We start from the raw sequence: 18,129 nt of genomic DNA, 5'->3' as shown, positions 1-18,129 counted from the left end.
AGAGGGGGGGGGGCACATTTAATTGGCGCAGTGAGTGTAATGATATATTTATATAAAAGCGCTTTACTAACTGGGATTTTATTCCGGTGGCGCTGGGTGTGTGCTGGCATACTCTCTCTCTGTCTCTCCAAAGGGCCTTATTGGGGGACTGTCTCCATATAGATATATCCCTGAGTGTGTGGGGGTGTCGGTACGTGTGTCGGCATGTCTGAAGCGGAAGGCTCATCTAAGGAGGAGGTGGAGCAGATGATTGTGGTTTCTCCGTCGGCAACGTCGACACCTGATTGGTTGGATATGTGGAATGTTCTAAATGCAAATGTGTCTTTATTACATAAGAGATTGGACAAAGCAGAGTCCAGGGATAAAACAGGGAGTCAATCCGTGGCTTTGGCTGTGTCACAGGGCCCTTCAGGGTCTCAGAAACGTCCACTGTCCCAAGTAGCAGACACTGATACAGACACTGATTCTGACTCCAGTGTCGACTACGATGATGCGAGGTTACACCCAAGGGTGGCCAAAAGTATTCATTATATGATTATTGCAATAAAAGATGTTTTGCATATCACAGATGACCCCTCTGTCCCGGACACGAGGGTATGCATGTTTAAGGAAAAGAAACCTGAGGTAACCTTTCCCCCATCTCATGAGCTGAACGCGTTATTTGAAAAAGCTTGGGAAACTCCAGACAAGAAACTGCAGATTCCCAAGAGAATTCTTATTGCGTATCCTTTCCCTGCACAGGACAGGTTACGGTGGGAATCTTCACCCAAGGTGGACAAGGCTTTAACGCGCTTGTCTAAAAAGGTGGCGCTACCGTCTCCAGACGCGGCAGCCCTCAAGGATCCTGCTGATCGCAGACAGGAAACTACCTTAAAATCAATTTATGCACATACGGGAGCCTTGCTCAGACCGGCAATAGCGTCGGCTTGGGTGTGTAGCGCTGTAGCAGCTTGGGCAGATACCTTGTCAGCTGACATTGATACCCTAGATAGGGATACCATTTTATTGACCTTAGGTCACATTAAAGACGCAGTCTTATATATGAGAGACGCTCAGAGAGACGTTGGGCTGCTAGGTTCGAGAGCCAACGCCATGGCGATTTCTGCTAGGCGGGCCCTGTAGATCCGCCAATGGACGGGTGATGCAGACTCAAAGAGGCATATGGAAGTTTTGCCTTACAAGGGTGAGGTTTTATTTGGGGAAGGTCTCGCGGACCTGGTTTCCACAGCTACCGCGGGTAAATTTACTTTTTTACCTTATGTTCCCCCACAGCAAAAGAAAACACCACAATATCAGATGCAGTCCTTTCGGTCGCATAAGTCCAGAAGAGGTCGGGGCTCTTCCTTCCTCGCCAGAGGTAAGGGTAGAGGGAAAATAATGCCTGCTATGGCTAGTTCCCAGGAGCAGAAGTCCTCCCCGGCTTCTACTAAATCCACCGCATGACGCTGGGGCTCCACTGAGGGAGTCCGCGCCGGTGGGGGCACGTCTGGGTTCAGTCAGACCTGGATCCTTGGGCGATGGAAATTGTATCCCAAGGATACAAGCTGGAATTTGAAGAGGTGCCTCCGCGCCGATTTTTAAAATCTGCTTTACCAGCTTCTCCCCCAGAGAGGGAGATAGTTTTAGCTGCAATTCAAAAGCTGTATCAACAGCAAGTAATTGTCAAGGTTCCCCTAGTTCAACAGGGGAAGGGGTACTATTCAACCCTGTTTGTGGTTCCGAAACCGGATGGCTCAGTCAGGCCCATTCTAAATCTAAAATCTCTAAACCTGTACTTGAAAATGTTCAAATTCAAGATGGAATCGCTCCAGGCTGTTATCTCCAGCCTGGAAGGGGGGGATTTTATGGTGTCACTAGACATAAAGGATGCATACCTTCATGTCCCCATATATTCCCCACATCAGGCGTACCGGAGATTCGCTGTACAGGACTGTCATTACCAGTTTCAGACGCTGCCGTTTGGGCTTTCCACGGCCCGAGGATTTTCACCAAGGTAATGGCGGAAATGATGGTGCTCCTGCGCAGGCAGGGAGACACAATTATCCCGTACTTGGACGATCTCCTGATAAAAGCGAGATCGAGAGATCAGTTGCTGAAAAGCGTGTCGCTCTCCCTGAGAGTGCTACAGCAACATGGCTGGATTCTAAATCTACCAAAGTCACAGTTGGTTCCAACGACTCGGCTATCTTACTTAGGCATGATTCTGGACACGGAACAAAAGAGGGGTTTTCTCCTGATGGAAAAAGCCCAGGAACTCCAGAACATGGTCGGAGACCTGTTAAAACCGAAAAGAGTGTCAGTCCATCAATGCACTCGAGTACTGGGAAAAATGGTGGCGACCTACGAGGCCATCCCCTTCGGCAGGTTTCATGCGAGGACATTTCAGTGGGACCTTCTGGACAAGTGGTTGGGGTCCCATCTTCAAATTCATCAGAGAATAAGCCTGTCCCCCAGGGCCAGGGTGTCTTTCCTGTGGTGGCTGCAGAGTGCTCACCTTCTAGAGGGTCGCAGATTCGGCATTCAAGACTGGTTTCTGGTGACAACGGACGTGAGCCTCCGAGGATGGGGAGCAGTCACACAAGAAATAAATTTTCAGGGAACATGGTCAAGCCAGGAGGCTTGTCTACACATCAACATACTGGAATTAAGGGCCATATACAACGGCCTACGAGAAGCGGAGAATCTTCTTTGCGACCTACCAGTTCTGATTCAATCGGACAACGTCACAGCCGTGGCTCATGTAAACCGCCAAGGCGGGACAAGGAGCAGAGTGGCAATGGCGGAAGCCACAAGGATTCTGCACTGGGCGGAAAATCACGTAAGCGCTCTGTCAGCAGTCTTCATTCCGGGAGTGAACAACTCCCGGAATGAAGCAGACTTCCTCAGCAGACACGATCTCCATCCAGGAGAGTGGGGACTTCATCAAGAATTTTTTGCAGAGATAACAAATCTTTGGGGACTTCCTCAAATAGACATGATGGTGTCACGCCTCAACAAGAAGCTTCGGAGGTATTGTGCCAGGTCAAGGGACCCTCAGGCAGTAGCGGTAGACGCCCTGGTGACACCATGGGTTTTTCAGTCGGTCTATGTGTTCCCTCCTCTTCCTCTCATCTCAAAGACCTTGAGAATCATAAGACGAAAAAGAGTGCAGACAATACTCATTGTTCCAGATTGGCCTCGAAGGGCCTGGTATTCAGATCTTCAGGAAATGCTCACAGAAGATCCATGGCCTCTTCCTCTCAGGGAGGACATGTTGCAGCAGGGGCCCAAGACTTACCGCGGTTGCGTTTGACGGCATGGCGGTTGAACACCGAATCCTAGGTGGGAAAGGTATTCCGGAGGAAGTCATCCCTGCTCTGATAAGGGATAGGAAGGAGGTGACTGCGAAACATCACCGTATCTGGAGGAAGTATGTATCTTGGTGTGAAGCCAAGAATGCTCCTACGGAAGATTTCCACCTGGGCCGTTTTCTCCACTTTCTACAGACAGGAGTAGATATGGGCCTGAAGTTGGGCTCCATTAAGGTACAGATTTCGTCTCTATCTATATTCTTTCAGAAGGAATTGGCTTCTCTCCCAGAAGTCCAGACTTTTGTAAAGGGAGTGCTGCACATCCAGCCTCCTTTTGTGCCCCCAGTGGCACCATGGGACCTTAACGTGGTGTTACAGTTCCTTAAGTCACACTGGTTTGAACCTCTTCAAACAGTTGAGTTGAAATTTCTAACTTGGAAAGTGGTCATGTTGTTAGCCTTGGCATCTGCGAGGCGGGTGTCCGAATTGGCGGCTTTTTCTCACAAAAGCCCCTATCTGATTTTCCATGTGGATAGAGCAGAGTTGAGGACTCGTCCTCAATTTCTGCCTAAGGTGGTTTCATCGTTTCATATGAATCAACCTATTGTGGTGTCTGTGGCTACGGGGGACTTGGAGGATTCCAAGGCTCTTAATGTAGTCAGGGCCTTAAAAGTTTATGTAGCCAGGATGCCTCGGGTTAGGAAAACAGAGGCACTGTTTGTCCTGTATGCGGTCAAGAAGGTTGGCGCCCCTGCTTCTAAGCAGACTATTGCCCGCTGGATCGGTAACACGATTCAGCAGGCTCATTATACGGCTGGATTGCCGGTACCAAATTCGGTAAAGGCCCATTCCAGTAGGAAGGTGGGCTCTTCTTGGGCGCCTGCCCGAGGTGTCTCAGCGTTACAACTTTGCCGAGCAGCTACTTGGTCGGGTTCAAACACTTTTGCTAAATTCTACAAGTTTGATACCTTGGCTGAGGAGGACCTCATGTTTGCTCAATCGGTGCTGCAGAGTCATCTGCACTCTCCCGCCCTGTCTGGAGCTTTGGTATAATCCCCATGGTCCTTACGGAGTCCCCAGCATCCTCTAGGACGTAAGAGAAAATAAGATTTTAAACCTACCGGTAAATCTTTTTCTCCTAGTCCATAGAGGATGCTGGGCGCCCGTCCCAGTGCGGACTACATTCTGCAAGACTTGTATATAGTTTTTGCTTACATAAGGGCTGATGCCCTTTTGTTTCATACTGTTAACTGGTTCATATATTCCATGTTGTACGGTGTGGATGGTGTGGGCTGGTATGCATTTTGCCCTTAGATTAACAAAAATCCTTTCCTCGTGCTGTCGTCTCCTCTGGGCACAGTTTCTCTAACTGAGGTCTGGAGGAGGGGCATAGAGGGAGGAGCCAGTGCACACCCATTCTAAAGTCTTTAGAGTGCCCATGTCTCCTGCGGAGCCCGTCTATACCCCATGGTCCTTACGGAGTCCCCAGCATCCTCTATGGACTAGGAGAAAAAGATTTACCGGTAGGTTTAAAATCTTATTTTTTTCAATGTGGAAGGAGCCAGGTCCTGAAACACAAGCAATTCGGACCCGTTGTACAAAACCGCCGAGACCCCTCTACATGCCGCCAAAACTTTCTCCTTGACGTGGAAGAAATGCATTCGTAGGACAACGTCCCTTGGAGGTTGATCAGGGGGGGCTTCACACGGAGGGCCCTGTGTGCTCTGTCTAGCAAGAATTGGTCCTCTGTGAGATCGGCTTTACAGGATTACCTATTTGGATTGTTCCATCTCCTTTTGCCCGAATTATCAACGGACTCCGGGACATTCCGGATTTGTAGGTTGTATCGCCTGGACCTATTTTCCAAGTCTTCGACATGTTGTTGTAGCGACTCCACTTCAGAGCGCAGGTCGGATAACTCCTGGTTGACCACATCTTGGTAATTGCAAAGGTCGTCTGTCTTGTGTTCCAGAGCGTCCGTATGGGAACCCAAAGAGGAGAGGTCCGACCTCAGATCCTGGATAGCTGCCCTTAGTTCCACCCTGAAGGTAGCTGCTATACGTTGGACAAGAGAGTCATATTGGTCAGAGTCAGCAGCAATGGGGTCGTCCGACCTTAATGGAGAAGACGGGGCATTGGAGTTGACCTTTGGCGAGGTGGGCTGTTGTGAGTAATTTTTGCCTCGTTTGGGGCCAAAGAATGAGGAGGAAGCCCCCGCGGAGGGCCGACGTGTTCTATTGGCCATTCTGAAGTGGTCTGCTGAAGAAATGATTCACTGTGGAGAGTTTAGCCAAGGGGCCAGGAGTAGCCCGCAAAAATGGAAGCGTGTATATGACTACACAAATAAGCGGACCAAGAGGATAATAACAAAAAGGACACCCAGCCGTTCCGTGTGTATTAGACTGTCATACGTGGATCTTCATGTGAGGTTAGAGAGAAAAACATTAGTAATCATTTGTGGCCGTCCGGGGTAGCCCATGGTGCAGACGTCACCATCAATCACAACGGAGATGAGACAGACCCAAGGTAAGTAGGAAGTCCCGACCAGCAGCGACGACACTCTCCCATTCTAGTGAATGGGAAGCGTGCACATGATGGACGCACGCGCGCCCCAGATGCAGCGATAGGCCCAGACAATTTCATTTCGAGGGTTATCCAAATTTGATGTCGTTGATCTTGTTTTATACTCTTGACTGTTCAAGATGTTCTCCATGAGCATTGTGGGCATAGAAGAATGGGGGCCCATATTCAGTGCTGCACAACAGTTCGTATTACAGACAGATCTGTTTTTCTTATTACATATGCATCTGAGCAAGCACAACTTTGAGTAACTATGATCACTTCAGAGTCTTATTTGTCTCAGCCACATCTCCTTAACTAATTAGGCTAAGTGAGAATATGCAGAGATTAGACGGCTCTCTTGCACCAGGTATAGGGCTAGTAAAATGTGTGTTAATAGTAGAGATGTGCGGCGGGCACTTTTTGTGTTTTGGTTCTGCTTCCATCCTCGTGTTTTGGATCTGGATTGGTTTTGCCAAAACCACCCTTTCGTGTTTTGGTTTTGGATCTGGATGATTTTTGAAAAAAAACCCATAAAAACGGCTAAAATCACGGATTTTGGGGGTAATTTTGATCCTACGGTATTATTAACCTCATTAGCATTAATTTCCACTCATTTCCAGTCTATTCTGAACACCTCACAATATTATTTGTATGCCTAAAAGTTGCAAGCTAAGTGACACAAGTGTCCGGCACAAACACCTGGCCCATCTAGGAGTGGCACTGCAGTGGCAGATAGGATGGCAGATTTAAAAAATAGGCCCCAAACAGCACATCATGCAAAGAAGAAAAGAGGTGCAATGAGGTAGCTGTATGACTAATCTAAGCGACATGTGTGCAGCACAAACCCCTGGCCCATCTAGTAGTGGCACTGCAGTTGCAGAGAGGGTGGAACTTTAAAAAAAAAAAAAAAAAAAACTAGGCCCCAAACAGCACATCATGCAAAGAAGAAAAAGAGCGGCAATGAGGTAGCTGTATGACTAAGCTAAGCGGCACAAACAACATGGGACGTGCTGGAATTTGCCCAGATGTAATACACGCACAATATTGGTGGCACAGGAGAGCGTACCCCTAAACCACACACACACGGCAAAGCCTGTAAAATTAATTTGGATAATAACACTTTTCTTTGGAGCTATTATAAGAATATGCAGCACAGGCGAGCGTACCCCTGCACCACACAGAGCAAACCCTGTAAAAATTATTTGGATAATAATATAAGTAATGTATATAAGCCTTTTATTTGGAGTAAATAATATACAGCACAGGACACCACCACTGGACTGATGGCAGTACAAGACCGCACCACTGGACTGGACTTATACGGCAATAGAGGGATAATTCAGAGTGTCATGCAAGTTGGCTGTAATTACATTTGTACTCGGTGCACCTAACTATGGGCCTAATTCAGATCTGATCGCAGCAGAAAATTTGTTAGCAGATGGGCAAAACCATGTGCACTGCAAGGGGTGTGTGGGGGGGGGGGGCAGATATAACATTTGCAGAGAGAGTTAGATTTGGGTGCGTTATTTTGTTTCTGTGCAGGGTAAATACTGGCTGCTTTATTTCTCTGACGTCCTAGTGGATGCTGGGAACTCCGTAAGGACCATGGGGAATAGACGGGCTCCGCAGGAGACTGGGCACTCTAAAAAAAAGATTAGGTACTATCTGGTGTGCACTGGCTCCTCCCTCTATGCCCCTCCTCCAGACCTCAGTTAGAATCTGTGCCCGGCCAGAGCTGGGTGCTCCTAGTGGGCTCTCCTGAGCTTACTAGAAAAAGTATTTTTAGGTTTTTTATTTTCAGTGAGTTTCTGCTGGCAACAGACTCACTGCTACGTGGGACTAAGGGGAGAGAAGCAAACCTACCTGCTTGCAGCTAGCTTGTGCTTCTTAGGCTACTGGACACCATTAGCTCCAGAGGGTTCGAACACAGGCACCTGTCCTCGATCGTCCGTTCCCGGAGCCGCGCCGCCGTCCCCCTTGCAGAGCCAGAAGAACAGAAGCTGGAAGACGTCAAAATCGGCGGCTGAAGACTCCTGTCTTCATTAAGGTAGCGCACAGCACCACAGCTGTGCGCCATTGCTCCCAGCACACTTACACACTCCGGTCACTGTAGGGTGCAGGGCGCTGGGGGGGGGGCGCCCGGGGCTGCAATTGAGATACCTTTGGCACAAAATCATACATATATACAGTCTAGCACTGTATATATGTAAAAAACCCCGCCATTATTATACACTGAAAGCGGGACAGAAGCCCGCCACTGAGGGGGCAGGACCTTCTTCCTCAGCACACCAGCGCCATTTTCCCTTCACAGCTCCGCTGGAAGCACGGTCCCCAGGCTCTCCCCTGCAGTATCCAGGTACAAGACGGGTTAAAAAGAGAGGGGGGGCACATAAATTTAGGCGCAAATCGATGTAGACAAGCAGCTATTGGGAAAATCACTTATTAGCAGTGTAAATCCCTGTGTTATATAGTGCTGTGGTGTGTGCTGGCATACTCTCTCTCTGTCTCCCCAAAGGACTTTGTGGGGTCCTGTCCTCAGTCTGAGCATTCCCTGTGTGTGTGCGGTGTGTCGGTACGGCTGTGTCGACATGTTTGATGAGAAAGGTTACGTGGAGGCGGAGCAAGGGCGGATAAGTGTGGTATCGCCCCCGTCGGGGCCGACACCAGATTGGATGGATATGTGGAAGGTCTTAAATGACAATGTAAACTCCTTACATAAAGGTTTGATGACGCTGCAGCCTTGGGACAGCCGGGGTCTCAGCCCGCCCCTGCCCAGGCGACTCAGAAACCGTCTGGGGCTCATAAACGCCCTCTAGCTCAGATGGTTGACACTGATGCCGACACGGAGTCCGACTCCAGTGTCGATGATGATGAGGCACATTTACAGTCTAAAATGACTAAGGCCATCCGATATATGATTATTGCAATGAAAGATGTATTACACATTTCTGAGAGTAACCCGGTTAATACCAAAAGGGTTTATATGTTTGGGGAGAAAAAGCAACCAGTGACTCTTCCCCCATCTGATGAATTAAATGAATTGTGTGAAGAAGCGTGGAGTTCCCCTGATAAGAAACTAGTGATTTCTAAGAGGTTACTGATGGCGTACCTTCTCCCGCCAACAGACAGGTTACGTTGAGAAACATCCCCTAGGGTGGACAAGGCGCTGACACGCTTATCTAAAAGGGTGGCCCTGCCGTCTCAGGATACGGCCGCCCTAAAGGAGCCTGCGGATAGAAAGCAGGAAGCTATCCTGAAGTCGGTGTATACACACTCTGGTACTCTACTGAGACCTGCTATTGCTTCAGCCTGGATGTGTAGTGCTGTAGCAGCGTGGACAGATACTCTGTTAGACGACATAGATTCCCTCGACAGAGATACTGTTTTGCTAACCCTGGGCCATATCAAAGACGTAGTCTTATATATGCGAGATGCTCAGAGGGACATTTGCCTGCTGGGATCTAGAATTAATGCTATGTCCATTTCTGCCAGGAGGGTCTTATGGACTCGGCAATGGACAGGAGATGCTGATTCTAAAAAACACATGGAGGTTTTGCCTTATAAGGGTGAGGAATTGTTTGGGGACGGTCTGTAGGACCTCGTGTGTACAGCGACAGCTGGAAAGTCCACTTTCTTGCCTCAGGTTTCCTCACAGCCTAAGAAAGCACCGTATTATCAAATGCAGTCCTTTCGTTCCCAAAAAGGCAAGAGGGTCAGGGGTGCATCCTTTCTTGCCAGAGGCAGGGGTAGAGGTAAGAAGCTGCACCATGCAGCCAGTTCCCAGGAACAAAAGTCCTCCCCTGCTTCCACTAAGTCCACCGCATGACGTTGGGGCTCCACAGGCGGAGCCAGGTGCGGTGGGGGCGCGTCTCCGAAACTTCAGCAGCCAGTGGGTTCGCTCACAGGTGGATCTCTGGGCTATACAAATTGTATCTCAGGGATACAAACTGGAATTCGACGCGACTCCCCCCCTCCCGCCGTTACCTCAAATCAGCCTTGCCAGCTTCCCCCATGGAAAGGGAGGTAGTGCTGGCGGCAATTCACAAGCTGTACATCCAGCAAGTGATTGTCAGGGTCCCCCTCCTTCAACAGGGAAGGGGTTACTATTCCACAATGTTTGTGGTACCGAAACCGGACGGTTCGGTGAAACCCATTCTGAATTTAAAGTCCTTGAACACTTATATAAAGAAATTCAAGTTCAAAATGGAATCGCTCAGAGCGGTGATTGCAAGCCTGGAAGAGGGGGATTTTATGGTGTCGCTGGACATCAAAGATGCTTACTTGCATGTCCCCATTTACCTACCTCACCAGGAGTACCTCAGATTTGTGGTACAGGACTGTCATTACCAATTCCAGACGTTGCCGTTTGGCCTGTCCACGGCACCGAGAATATTTACCAAGGTAATGGCCGAAATGATGATACTCCTTCGGCAGAAGGGAGTTATAATTATCCCGTACTTGGACGATCTCCTCATAAAGGCGAGGTCCAGGGAGCAGTAGTTGATCAGCGTAACACTCTCTCAGGAAGTGTTACTACAGCACGGTTGGATTCTGAATGTTCCAAAGTCGCAGCTGATTCCTACGACGCGTCTGCTTTTCCTGGGCATGATTCTGGACACAGAACAGAAGAAGGTGTTTCTCCCGGTGGAGAAGGCCCAGGAATTAGCATCTCTGGTCAGGGACCTCCTGAAACCAAAACAGGTATCGGTGCATCACTGCACGCGAGTCCTGGGAAAGATGGAGGCTTCATACGAAGCCATTCCCTTTGGCAGGTTCCATGCGAGGATCTTTCAGTGGGATCTGTTGGACAAATGGTCCGGATCGCATCTTCAGATGCATCGGCTGATCACCCTGTCCCCAAGGGCCAGGGTGTCTCTTCTGTGGTGGCTGCAGAGTGCTCACCTTCTCGAGGGCCGCAGGTTCGGCATACAGGACTGGGTCCTGGTGACCACGGATGCAAGCCTCCGAGGGTGGGGGGCAGTCACTCAGGGAAGAAAATGGCAATGGCGGAAGCCACAAAGATTCTTCGATGGGCGGAGAATCACGTGCAAGCACTATCAGCAGTGTTCATTCCGGGAGTGGACAACTGGGAAGCAGACTTCCTCAGCAGACACGACCTCCACCCGGGAGAGTGGGGACTTCATCAAGAAGTTTTCCAACTGATTGCAAACCGATGGGAACTGCCACAGGTAAACATGATGGCGTCCCGCCTCAACAAAAACCTAAAACGTTATTGCGCCAGGTCAAGGGACCCTCAGGCGATAGCTGTGGACGCCCTAGTGACTCCGTGGGTGTACCAGTCGGTATATGGGTTTCCTCCTCTTCCTCTCATACCAAAAGTACTGAGAATAGTAAGAAGGAGAGGAATAAGAACAATACTCATTGTTCCGGACTGGCCAAGAAGGACTTGGTACCCGGAACTGCAAGAAATGCGCACAGAGGACCCATGGCCTCTGCCTCTCAGACAGGACTTGCTGCAACAAGGGCCCTATCTGTTCCAAGACTTACCGCGGCTGCATTTGACGGCATGGCGGTTGAACGCCGGATCCTCGCGGAAAAAGGCATTCCAGATGAAGTTATTCCTACGCTGATAAAAGCTAGGAAAGACGTGACAGCAAAACATTATCACCGTATATGGCGGAAGTATGTTGCTTGGTGTGAGGCCAGGAAGGCCCCTACGGAGGAATTCCAGCTGGGTCGATTCCTGCACTTCCTACAGTCAGGGGTGACTATGGCCCTAAAATTGGGGTCCATAAAGGTCCAGATTTTGGCCCTATCCATTTTCTTTCAAAGAGAACTGGCTTCACTGCCTGAGGTTCAGACTTTTGTAAAGGGAGTGCTGCATATCCAGCCCCCTTTTGTGCCACCAGTGGCACCCTGGGATCTTAACGTTGTGTTGGATTTCCTTAAGTCACACTGGTTTGAGCCACTTAAAACCGTGGAACTAAAATATCTCTCGTGGAAAGTGGTCATGCTGTTGGCCTTGGCATCGGCTAGGCGTGTGTCGGAATTGGCGGCTTTGTCATGTAAAAGCCCATATCTGATTTTCCATATGGACAGGGCAGAATTGAGGACTCGTCCCCAATTTCTCCCAAAGGTGGTGTCATCGTTTCATTTGAACCAACTTACTGTGGTGCCTGCGGCTACTAGGGACTTGGAGGACTCCAAGTTGCTGGACGTAGTCAGGGCATTGAAGATATATGTTTCCAGAACGGCTGGAGTCAGGAAGACTGACTCGCTGTTTATCTTGCATGCACCCATCAAGCTGGGTGCTCCTGCTTCAAAGCAAACTATTGCTCGCTGGATCTGTAGCACGATTCAGCAGGCTCATTCTGCGGCTGGATTGCCCCATCCAAAATCGGTAAAAGCCCATTCCACGAGGAAGGTGGGCTCTTCTTGGGCGGCTGCCCGAGGGGTCTCGGCATTACAGCTTTGCCGAGCTGCTACTTGGTCGGGTTCAAACACATTTGCAAAGTTCTACAAGTTTGATACCCTGGCTGAGGAGGACCTTGTGTTTGCTCATTCGGTGCTGCAGAGTCATCCGCACTCTCCCGCCCGTTTGGGAGCTTTGGTATAATCCCCATGGTCCTTACGGAGTTCCCAGCATCCACTAGGACGTCAGAGAAAATAAGAATTTACTCACCGGTAATTCTATTTCTCGTAGTCCGTAGTGGATGCTGGGCGCCCGTCCCAAGTGCGGACTCTCTGCAATACGTGTATATAGTTATTGCTTAACTAAGGGTTATTGTTATGAGCCATCCGTTTAGTGAGGCTCAGTTGTTGTTCATACTGTTAACTGGGTATAGTATCACGAGTTATACGGTGTGATTGGTGTGGCTGGTATGAGTCTTACCGTGGATTCAAAATTTCCTTTCCTTGTAATGTCCGCTCTTCCGGGCACAGTTTCCCTAACTGAGGTCTGGAGAAGGGGCATAGAGGGAGGAGCCAGTGCACACCAGATAGTACCTAATCTTTTTTTAGAGTGCCCAGTCTCCTGCGGAGCCCGTCTATTCCCCATGGTCCTTACGGAGTTCCCAGCATCCACTACGGACTACGAGAAATAGAATTACCGGTGAGTAAATTCTTATTTTTTACACTGCGATTTAGATTTCAGTTTGAACACACCCTAAATCTAAATCTCTCTGCACATGTTACATCTGCCCCACCTGCAGTGCAACATGGTTTTACCCAGCTGCTTGCTTTTTTGCTTTACTTACAAACCTGAATCAGTCCCATGGTGAATGTACTCTTGCTCCAGTCATATACCTATTGCAGGAGATACAACTGTATATAGGGGGTGATTCAGACCTGATTGTAGATGTGCTAAATTTAGCACATCTACGATCATCTTCCTTGACATGTGGGGGGACGCCCAGCACAGGGCTAGTCCGCCCCGCATGTCAGGCCCTGCCCCGTCGTACAAGTACAAAAGCACCGCACAGAGGCAATGCTTTTGTACTGTAGGAGTAGCTCCCAGCCAGTGCAGCTCCTGCGCGCTGGCAGTTAGCTACTCGTCGCTACGGCTGTGTGTGACTTCACGCAGCCGCCGTTGGCAGCCCCCCCAACGGTCTGGGTACACCTGCGTTGCCCGGACCACGCCCCCTAAACGTCGGCCAAATGCCACCGGCCCGCCCCCTCCTGCCCAGCGATCGCCTCTACCTGTCAATCAGGCAGAGGCGATCGCAGGGCAAAGACAGCCGTCGGCTGTCTGCCATACGCCAACACGTGCGCACTTCAGACCTGATCACTGCTGTTCGAACACGCACAGCAGCGATCAGGTCTGAATTAACCCATAGTCCCCAATTCTGTGTGCACATTTTCACTAAACTTAGCCTATGCACCCAGATGCATCCCTTCACCCGTAAACGGAGATACATCTGAGATGCATACAACTCAGAATAGCCTGCAGAGGTGTACGCTAGGCTATGGAATATGTACAATACAAAACATACTGGTGTTTAACTCTACATGATCCTCAGTGTAATGTAAACCATTGATGGTAAATGTCTGTGTGGTTGCTATGGTCCAGTGCAGATTTTCACAATGAAGTAGTCTTTGTAAATAAGACACACTGGTTACACTGACCTTAAGTAATGAACAATGTCTGTGTCTTACTTACAGTTGCCTAAAGGTCACTTATTGGATATTTCTAATTACAGGGAGAAGAAGGTGTACCAAACCGCAAAGACAGTAATGAAGAAGCTGAACTGAGAAGAAAAAAAATTGAAGCTTTAAAGGTAATAGTATATTACAATAACCAATCATTATCATTTTTGAAATTAGTGAATGCAGTGCTTCAATTTATTGTCTTTAATAATGCTAGACTCAAGAATGGGGACTAGTCTATTGGACTGCCTCTCAATGTAACCTTAGTCTAATGGGGCCCAGTTTTTGGGCAATTCCCTATTTTGCTGATGACTGGGTTGGGGTGATCAGGGAAATACAACATGTTGGAAATCCTCAATTTGATGCTTCTGATCAAATCAGAGATTTATGAACATGCTGTTATTTTGCCAATTCCCTGATAAATTGCTAATCATCGATGTTGACTGATCAGATTGTTGGATCTGCAGACCTATGATTGTTTCTAAAATTGAATTCTGAGTGTATCACATTTCCCTTTCAAGCTAGTAATCTTCTTGTCCGATGCATCTGCTTTTCAAGGTCATCAGCTGATGTCTTGGTGGCTGATCCTGATATACTGGTTATGTATGAATCCAAGAAGAGTGTTTGTACAATCTGGTTATGAATGGTTTAGCAACATTTCCTTCATCCATTCTCTTATAAACACTTCTAATACGTGGTTTATTTTATTTTTTTCCTTCTTATTTATTTCCATATGTTATTAATCAAAAGTTAAGCATAGACCAAATGCAGTATTTCTATGCTTTCCTGCAGGCCCAAGCTAATGCACAAGCAGCTGTTCTGAAAGAGGAGCTTGAGCGGAAGAGAAGGGAAGCTGATGAAAGGGAAAAACGAGCCTGGGAGGAACATGTAAGCGGTATTTAGTATTATAAGTTACTAGCTGAATACCTGTGCTGCGCTACAGAATTTCAAGTATAATCGCAAAGAGATGAGAAAGCGCTGGTATGTAAAGCAAATGTAATACTGCTTTTAAAAACATTTACATATATATAAAAACATAAAACACAAAACTACACATATAACATTTTTGATAGATAGATAGATATATCTATGAACAGTACACATTACTAAAGTGCAATTAATAGATAATTATTATAATGGCATGCCACTTTAATTTTTAAGGACTTCTTTGTAAACTACATTTCTTTTTCATCCACTAGGGGGTCACTGGAGTACTCTTGGGATATGGACGGTTCCACAGGAACTAGGCACTGAATAAAATAAAATTTGAGACTACTCCCCCCCTCCATATCCCAGAGTACCTCAGTGTTTTTTCGGTGCTCACAGAGCAACAAGGCTTGTGGAGTTGGTCCACAATTATTGGATTTCTTTCGATTTTTTTTCAATGTTCCACATCCCTTCCCCAGTGACGTACAGTGGGGTGAGGCAGTGCCTTTCCTGCCATACTTATGTTTAAACCAGAGTTTTGACTGAATAAAATATATGAAAAATACTGATAATTTGTTTGAATTATCTTCTTTTCATTATTCTAATAATTTTTATAGCCCTAACTCTGGAGTAAAAAGTATATGGCAGGTGAGGCAGTGCCTCACCTGTGTATCCTTTCCACACATCTCTAATCAAAACTCACCAGATTTCCAGGAGTTTATACTGCTGCACCTGTGTATAATGCCCAGATGTACCCTTTGGCTCATATATTGCATGTAAATCTGGCTCTGGGGTTAGCCAGTGCCTCCTGAGCCATTTAGCTCACCGCACGTCCCTGCCCTTCCAGAAAGGCGAGGGTCCGGGATAGTGGAAGCTGCTGAAGCAGCTGTGGGTGTCGGGCCTCTCTGAAAGAGCTCCCTCACCACCATGTACAGGACTCCCTGCAGAAAAGGCTGGACGGAGCTTACAGAAGAAGCCCCGTCATAGCCCTCACCACAGGGTCCTGGTATGTTGGGACGGGGCGGTCAGCTCACGCTGCCGCCCCGCTGTGTGGGGATACTGTGTGTGTGGCCGCCCGCCGATTCCTGCGCCGCTGATTACGCTGCCTCACCGCTGCTCTGAGCCGTGCTGGCCACGTTGATTTATGCATAGGCCGCTCCACGGCTCTATGCAGCGCGCTCCCCGGCCCTCGATGCCGCTTCCGGCTCCCTCTCCACCATAGCCCGGCTCCGTGTATAGAGAGCGGTACACGGAGCACGGGGGGGGGGGGGCACACAAATGAGAGTTAGTTGTAAAAGGCAGGCTCCATAGCCTAGTGAGCAACTTTGCTGCCGCAGTGATGTTCCCTGCACACAGAAATGTCAGGGTCACTGGATAAAATCTCATGTTCAACTCTTGTTGATAAAAGGGAAAGTATGTTTACTAGAATACAGCAGCGCTGCATATGTATTACAATAGGCTATTAAGTCTTTGTTAAACAGGATACAAGTTATATGTGCAGGTTTGAATGCAACATAAGATATTTATTAAATCTGCTTACATAATTATAAGTCTGCACTTTGTGTTATACATTGAGCATGGGGACATATTTAACCATGCTTCCTGTTGTTTTTCCTGTTGTATTTACACAATTTCCTGTATTACATCTCTCCTCCATTGAAGGCGCAGGGGTGTTAAGGGGAATTTGGGTTTCAGGCATATTGCTGGCGTGCACTGCACTTGGCCAGATATATATTTATAGAGACACCTTAGTGCTATTTACTGAGTCGCGCAAGTTGTCTGTCTTTGTATTTTGTATTGTCTGTCTGCATAATGAGTAAGACACCAGCAAAGACTAAAAAGCAGTTTCCCTGCCATGTCTGTAAGAGTGTATTACATGGTCTACACTCACTTCTCTTACTATTATTTTTATCATAACTGTTTATAATGATATTATCTTAAAGACTGCAAATCTGAATCATGGCTGTGGTCAGCCAAATACTGGCTTTGTTCACTGTTGTAAAGTAAGATGTGTTATACAATTGGTCAGCACATGGTGCTTATAAAACAGTATCTGTGGAGCACTGCAAGCTTTGTGAGTTCAGGTCTCACCTGCAGCAGCTTTGCTTAATTCACTTAGCCACACCACACTGGATACGCCCAATCTCATCTGATCTTGGAAGCTAAGCAGTGTTGGGCCTGGTTAGCGGGAATACAAGGTGCTGTAGGTATTTTTAATCTACAGCCACACCACACTGGATACGCCCAATCTCATCTGATCTTGGAAACTAAGCAGTGTTGCATATTGTTCTGCCAACTGGGAGGAAACTGGTGATCCAACTAGATTGCATACTAATGCATGCTAGTTTAAACTGTTAAAAAGATGCATTCGAGTTAGCTCAGTTTGGGCTTACACTATCAATATAAACCTACCATAGGTTTTACAGTCATGATAGCTCCCCAGAGCCCGCTCCCGGCGCCGGCCACTAGATAGGGCCCATTAACTAAGCTGCGGTTAAGCAGCAGACATCTCAGGTTTTTAAGCCTGTGAGAGGTCACATTTAGTTTCAGACTTCTAAGAATTATTATACCTCTGAATCAGGATATATCTGGATATATGTATATGGGTATATAATATATATGTGTATGTATGCATATATGAAATATATATATATATATTTATAAAGGTCTGAGTATGTGTGAATATACATTGTTGTATATATGTATGTATATGTGTATGTATGTGTGTGTGTATATATATATATATATATATATATATATATATATATATATAAAATATGCTGACATTAAAAATCTATTTTGCAATAAGCAAGACTACAGTGGCGCAATTGGTCAGCACACAGTGCTTATTAAACAGTATCTGTTGAGCACTGCAAACATTGTGAGTTCAGGCCTCACCTGCAGCAGCTTTGCTTGTTGTTTTTACAGGTGGCTCTGTAGCCAAGTGGTTAGGCTTCCCGCCCACAGTGAACATTGTGATTGCATGGACACTGGTGCAGATCCTGGTTTAACAGGTGTTTTTTAAATAAAAAAAACAAAAACATGGTAGGACACCATTTTTAACGTTACTTCCTGGTTCTTTCCCGGAAGTTGCTGCCCTACAACACTCAGCCTCTGGAGGAGCGGGGTGTTGTTAGGAATTTAATTTATTAATTGTTTTTGTACAGCATGACTCTACAGGAAGATTCACTATTGCTGGTAACCACATGCACGGTAATGCAGATTTATACACACATTACTTCCG

General features: G+C 47.4%; 1 protein-coding gene across 3 annotated transcripts in view; it reads left to right on the top strand.

Annotated features, from left to right (window-relative positions):
• NEK1 (NIMA related kinase 1) overlaps positions 1-18,129 on the top strand; it is a 344,019-nt gene that overhangs the window by 158,729 nt on the left and 167,161 nt on the right. For all 3 annotated transcript variants that reach the window (XM_063920623.1, XM_063920622.1, XM_063920624.1), the window contains 2 exons: positions 14,012-14,089; positions 14,751-14,846. In XM_063920623.1, coding sequence (XP_063776693.1) covers positions 14,012-14,089; positions 14,751-14,846 — 174 coding nt within the window. The remainder of the gene's footprint in view (positions 1-14,011; positions 14,090-14,750; positions 14,847-18,129) is intronic.

Source organism: Pseudophryne corroboree, chromosome 1, assembly GCF_028390025.1.
Source record: "Pseudophryne corroboree isolate aPseCor3 chromosome 1, aPseCor3.hap2, whole genome shotgun sequence".
Classification (NCBI taxonomy): Eukaryota; Metazoa; Chordata; class Amphibia; order Anura; family Myobatrachidae; genus Pseudophryne; species Pseudophryne corroboree.
The sequence above is the reverse complement of the archived record's forward strand: the minus strand, read 5'-3'. Positions and strand labels throughout refer to the sequence as shown.